General features: G+C 40.6%; 1 protein-coding gene across 1 annotated transcript in view; it reads right to left on the bottom strand.

The window, feature by feature from the left end:
* The window catches only part of lzts3b (leucine zipper, putative tumor suppressor family member 3b), a 14,700-nt gene extending 11,495 nt beyond the window's left edge, over positions 1-3,205 (bottom strand). The window contains exons 1-3 of the mRNA XM_037680976.1: positions 3,008-3,205; positions 891-1,361; positions 632-799 (exon numbers count right to left, since the gene is read on the bottom strand). Coding sequence (XP_037536904.1) covers positions 632-799; positions 891-1,361; positions 3,008-3,205 — 837 coding nt within the window. The remainder of the gene's footprint in view (positions 1-631; positions 800-890; positions 1,362-3,007) is intronic.
* Positions 3,206-6,918: the final 3,713 nt, after the last annotated feature.

Raw genomic sequence — 6,918 nt, 5'->3', positions numbered from 1 at the left:
TTCGCTCTTGCCGGTGCGGCGCGGTTGGTGGGCCGGGGCCGGGGGGGGGCGGGGGCGTGGGGTGGGGGAATCAGACCCATCAGCATCAATGCAAAGCAGAAAAATAACTCCAACAAGAGTGACAAAATACAGAACTTCATTTAGTTAATTACAAATACAACAGCTCAATATGTAATTTAACTCAAAAATACTGTCAAACTGCATGTGGGTCATAAACTCTTTAATCAATTATATACAATTTTAAACATTTTTTCTTAAATATTTAAATAAAATTCAACTTTTAAGTTTACCATCCAGCTCTACAAGGTTGGTGACATCCTGGACCGTAACGATGTGTACAGCAACCGCAGTTTGCAGAGTAGATGTTTCAGCTACATGCAAATTGTCTAATGTCTTAAAACATCTTTAACGACATTAAAGACGTAATACTTAAAACTGAACTAAATGAATGGACGTTTTAATTCCTAAAACTGGAACTGAACAATGTTTTTCTCAAAGATCTTTTCATTCACTCGGGTCAAAACCAAAATAAAATGAGTTTAAAAATCCCCGAATTCCTCGGGAAACAATCTAACAATTAATGAACTGTATCAAATCAAATTGTGTCAGACATTTCTGACTGGTCTCAGACCTCTTGCTCTTTCTCCCACAGTCGGTCCTCGAGGTCCTGGATGATGTCATCAGAGGAGGGGGAGGGGCGCAGAGGTGCTGGAGCATCACTCAGGTGGCTCAGCCTCTGATAGGACGAGGAGCTTTTTCCCGAGGAGGACCGGCCACTATCTGAGGCGCTGAGCCCGTTCTGCACAACAGAACCACATTATGGTACCACGTCGGGGGCAGTTTAGACGTAAAAAACTAACAACGAACTGGTGTAGCCCCCCCAGTCATACCTGGTATCCAGGCTTTTCCATCTTATCCAGGCCTGCAGCGGCCCCAGCCATGCCCAACCTGTTAATGTGGCTCGTGGAAGCACTGAGCGGTCCCAAGACTGCCGGGGGCCCGCAGCCAGACCCCGAGCCTGTGTAGGTGGGCAGACTGGTCAGGGAGTTTCTTCCTGAATCTGACATCCCTCCCTGAACCACTTCAGTACCATTTCCCCCTCCCTCACTCCTGCTGACCCTAACTGGGCTGTCCTGGTCCAGGAGCAGGGCCTCTGGCACCTCCCCCGTCTCCCCTCCCCCTCCATCTCTGCCCCTCCTGCCTACTCTGCCCTCACTGAAGCCCTCACCCCTGCCGTCAGCCTTCCCCTCACTCCCAGTCCCTCCTGCCTGGGCCACCAGGTTCTGCATGGAGTGGAAACTCTTGGGAACCACCGGCTTGAAGGCGGAGGGCCGGACGAGTCCGGAGCTGCTCTGCATCGCCTGGAAAACACAACCAGGAAGGAAAGAGCATCAGTTTGGAAACATGAAAAACTTTTACTGCAATTCACAGAATAACAGAGCTGGTAAAAATCCAACTTGTAGAGGAAACTTCTTACGCACAGAAGATACTTTTCCAACGTCTGGAATTGTGATTTTATTTCTGAAAACATTGTGAACATGTGTGTGAAAAGATGGTGAACAACACAGTTGGAAGATTTTGGTAGCATTGAGTTTGTTTGCTAAGTCATTATTTTGACATATCAATTCAGTTGAATTGATAATGTTTTTCTTTCAAATGGAAAGTTTATTCTGAGAGCTAATATGCGCATTCAGCTAAAGTGCTAAATTTGGTCAAACAGATCAAATTGGAGTCCTTAAAAATAAACAACATGTGAAACAATCTTTAGTAAGGCCATTTTATGAATAAAATACTTAAAATTATTAGCTTCAAAATACAGTAACTATTGAAATGCCCCCCTGCTGCCTTTATAAATGGATAATATTATTTGCACAACAATAAATAAAATACTCAATTCAAACAAATTGTATACAAGCATCCTGAGCTATTTAATTCATTTTCAAGAAAAAAAAGATTCATCATTAAAATAATTTCACTAATAAATAAATAAAAACATAGTGTAACTACATGTTTTTTTTTCTCTGATTCAGAGATGTAAAAAACAAACAAACATTGGGCTGTGGGTTTAAACACTTCTGTTGCTTGTGGAACTGAAATGTTGCACATTCTATTTGTTCTTGAGGGGATAAAGTAAAAACTAGAGAAACGTTTGTTGGACTGGGGTCAGAACTTTGACCCCTGATGAATATTAACTGTACAGTAGTCCCTCGCTTATTGCGGGGGATCCGTACCCTGAAGCCTCACGATAAGTGAAAAACCGCAAAGTATAGGAATAGTAGCACAAGTGGTAAGTAGTACTCCGGTTTCCTCCCACAGACCAAAAACATGCATGTTAGGCTGATTGGTAACTCTAAATTGTCCCTAGGTGTGAGTGAGAGAGTGAATGGTTGTTTGTCTCTATGTGGCCCTGTGATGGACTGGAGACCTGATCAGCTGCAGCAGAAAATTTATCCTGCAGTGTGGGCTGCACAAAGGTGCAGCAGGAGCTAAATAATTTAAAATAATTTATTTTAAATAAAAATCCATGTCGATCATGCGGCTCATCCATCAATCAGCCAATTGTGTGTCATGTCCAGTCTTATTTTGAAAAACCGCGATAGAGCGAGTCCACGATAAACGAACCGCGAAGTAGCGAGGGACTGCTGTACTCTTCTTTAGCATTGGGTAGTTATGTGAACTGGGTTTGCTTGAAGTTAATTTGGAAAGTTGTGTTTCAGTAGCGGACCTTGGACCTGGCTGATCTTCCGTGTGAATTGTTGCATATGTAAGTTATACCATAAAAAAAGAGAGTATTTTACGTGATTGCTAAGACATTTTTAAGGTTTCTAGTGTTTGAATAACTATTAGACCCCTCATGATATTTTATCTGATTCTCTAAACTGAAATCTGCTGTGAACAGCAGGTAAGATAATGACAGTTTATACCAACCCCACTTTGAGAAGTCTGAACTATTCCTTTAAAGTGCATGCCTTCAGGTTGTGTACCGCTACTCTGAATGTTGAAGTACCTGCTCCAGTTTTCCTGACACGGCCATAATCTTGGGCGGGTTGTGGTTTGGTGGGTTGTGCCCGACTGGGTTGTTTTCATTGTCGGTTCTGGTGGCGGCCATCTCTCTGTGCGGGTGGTGGTTCACGCCAACGCTGGTCTTCTCCACTGCTCCCCGACCCACAATGTTCCCACATACATCCAAGCCTGCCGCCTGCATCTCCCTCTCCCTCTCCATCCTCTCGTTCTCCATCCTCTCCCTCTCCCTCTCTCGTTCCCTCTCTCTTTCTATCTTTTCTCTCTCGATCCGTTCCCGCTCCCTCTCCCTGGCCCTCTCCCTCTCACGCTCCCTCTCACGCTCCAGCCTCTCCCTCTCCACTCGTTCTCGTTCCCTCTCCCGGTTCCTCTCCCTCTCACGCTCCCTCTCTAATCTCTCCCGGTCCCAGTCTCGGTCCCGGTCCCGGTCTCTCCCCCTCTCACGCTGCCTCACACTCTCCCACTCCCTCCTGACAGCTGCGGTGCCACAGTCCAACTGGTTGTTGTTGGACGGGGCGGTCATGGTACATTCAGTGTTGGTGGAGGAGGCTGTCTCGGTGGGCCGGTCAGTGCAGGTCCCAGTCCCGATACTGACGCTCCCTCGTTCATCACTAGATGCCGTCCCGTCTGATATGGTCGCCGGGGGCCGGGGCAACCGTTCAGCGCTGCAGCTGCGGTCAGCAGGGCAACGGCGAGAGAGAGGAGGGGCTCTGGGCAGGGTGGTCCTCGTGCCCACGGACTTCATGGCAAACTCCTGCTCTCCTGCCACCCCACTGCCAACACTGCCCATAGTGGAGGTCAAAGGTCAGGGATTAGAGGTTAGGAGTCAGGATTGGGGAGGGTCACAGATACATTTGGAAGTAGTGTGGGTCATCACAACCTAATGCAGGTAGTGGGGGCACACACACTAGAGGAACACAGAAAAATGAAAGCAGTTATACAGTATTGTAATCGCATAAGGACCAATTATACAATATCAAACCCAGAACAAAGTCCAGCCCACATTCAAGGGCTTCATGGTCCTCCAGGGGTCTGCAACCATCACAGCTGGAAGAGCCATGCTTACCATTTCTCCTACTCTATAAAAAATGTAAAGAGCTACAAAAGTCACTTAACCCTAACAATTAGGATAATTCAATTTAAGAATTATATACAGTGTAAATCAGGGTTATTCAACTAAATTGTTCAGGGGGTCACAGATACTGAAAGCCAAGAGCTCAGGGGGCGGACATCCAGCAGTTATTGCCATTAAGTAAGCTTGTTTAATGATTTAAAATCTAGTTTTATTTAAAAATGAACCCATTGGAGGGCCAAACTGAGTTCACCCGTGGGCCTGATGTGGCTCCCGGGCCGCCACTTGAAAAGCCCTGGTGTAAATACTTGTACTTCATATTACATTGTGACATTTAGACATACTTAAAAAAAAAACCAACAACAATTATTGAATTGTATTGAAGTATAGTATAACTATACTACTTGATTTTTATAGATTTGATGATTTTCAAATAACTTGCTGCATGTAACTAAAACATATTTTTATGCCTCAATATTTAGTCAATTTGATGAAATGTATAAAACTTTCAAGTTTTGCAGAAGTTTGCTCTGATTATGTTGATAACACATTAATTTCCTGGTGGACTTGGAGAGCGAGCACAGCTGCAAGTCAGAAAGTTGCATCAACTAAGAAGGAAACAAACAAGCTGGTAATCAGTTAGCTCAACAATAAAACTGATTATTGCATTTTAAACACATTCTGGTGAAAACTCAAGCCATAATTAACTCATTTGGATAATAAAATTACAGGAAGCCTTTCTCTTGATCTATGCACAATGTGTAACTTCTGTAAAAAAAAAAAAAAAAACAACAAGTTCACATTCAGCCTAACCCACCTGAATGACTTCTCTTCAGTTCTGCTGCAGATACTACATGCATAAAAATCAAAAATCGGATGAAAAAAATACTAAAAGTACACATTTCTATTGTCATTATAAATGTAAACATTACTCAGGTTCATGACATCATTGGTCAACGTTGAAAGGAGCCATTTGAGAGGAGCTGAAGAGCCCCTCGTGGCCCCAGATCCACAGGTTGCAGACCCCTGTTCTACAATGATGAAAATCAAAATGGTCATATAGGTAAAAGATGCAAAACAGTTATATAATTGTATGTGTGTAAACCTTTCCTCACACAAATTTATCTTAAAACATTAGTATTTAGTGAAGGGTTTAAATCGCTTCATATTTTTTTCTTTATACAATTTTTGCAATTTAATAAATTGTTCACCATTAAAGCTGAACTCAAGTTGACATTTGTTTACAGCCGCTATACATACAATACTTTGTTGATCACGTCTTTGATTTATTAATAGAATAAAACAAACTTCAAATACCAAATTTAATGAATTTCATATGCTGGATTTAAGAAAAAAAGAAAACCAATGAATAAATAAAAACCCAAATAAAAACTGAAAAGTCAAAAGTGGTGATTTTCCCTTTTTTCTCAGTTTAAATTGCAATTTTTATAAGGTCAGTTGCCATGAAATATATTTTCAAACTAAGTTTCATTAACTAATCCCACTTTAAATGGGGGAAATGGATTCTCACCAGCAGGTTCATCTGGTTCTGCACAACGAAGTTTTGTTTTGAAATTGTATTTGTCTGCTGAATTATTCCACATCTATGTGAATTTTTGTTGAGAATAAAATTGAAAGAGCTAGCACAGATATTTTTTTTAAACAGGGTTCTGTGGAACAATTGTGAAAATGTAATATCTTATCTGCTGAACAACCTCAGTCTGGAAAAATATCAAGTTCTGATCAGATTATTGATCTGATAGCTATACATTTTTTTTTGTTTGTTTTTACAGTAAATTTACTGTATTTGTAATAGTACCTTACTGTAGAAGCAGTTCACAGTAAGGTACTGTAGATTTTTTCATTTTTACATCAATATTTCTGTATTATCAAAAGTAATGTACCATTGATTTGCAAGGCATCATGGGTATTTATACTTCTTACTGTAAAATAGTTTTACCACATATTATTAAAATAAATACAGTATATATTTACAGTAGTTTACTGTATTTTAAATACAATAAGTTACTGGATAACTGTTTTCAGTAAGTTATTGTCAGTTTAATGATAAATTGTTTACAGTGTAGTCTGAACCCTCCACATGTGTTGGATCAGTCTCACCATATCAGATTTTACGTCAATATCTGTAAAAATCACTGCACTATAACCATTTTCTTTAATTCAGTTGGCTGCTGTGGCCATCTTGAATGGAGTTGACTCCAAAAATTAATCTGTTGTAGACGAATATCTGATGATTACTTTCTGAAGGTTTTATTAAAATTCAACCCAAGATTCAGGGGATACAGGCAAAACATTATTACCCTTTCAGTTCTCAGCAGTGGACAAAAACTTATGTAATGTAAAATAAGACGTAAACAATTAAAAATACGTTTTCTATGAACCGATTGTTGATTTTTGCGATCGGACCTGCGACAGCAGTCCATTTTGCCTTTAGGACAAAATTAAACTCTCCAAGCTGAGGTTGTTCAAAGAGCTATCCACAACAGGTAAGATATTTATTGCTCAATACCTTAACAACAGAACCCCACTTCAAAAAGTTAAAACTATCTCTTTATTATGCTTAAAGGTTGCATTTAAAGATGTGTGTCTTATTAAACCTTACTCTGCACATGGCTTCACCTCAGAATCATCTGACATTATACTCAGCTTCCTTCTGACAACAGCAAAACATTATTCAACATCGCAACAAATTTAAAAAATGACCATAAACTGAAGTGAATTTTATTTCCAGATTGCTATTTGCATTATTTCTTCTGCAGATAGATAGATAGATAGATAGATAGATAGATAGATAGATAGATAGA

This window comes from Nematolebias whitei, chromosome 8 (genome assembly GCF_014905685.2).
Source record: "Nematolebias whitei isolate Nwh7 chromosome 8, NemWhi1, whole genome shotgun sequence".
NCBI classification, from domain to species: Eukaryota; Metazoa; Chordata; class Actinopteri; order Cyprinodontiformes; family Rivulidae; genus Nematolebias; species Nematolebias whitei.
The sequence above is the reverse complement of the archived record's forward strand: the minus strand, read 5'-3'. Positions and strand labels throughout refer to the sequence as shown.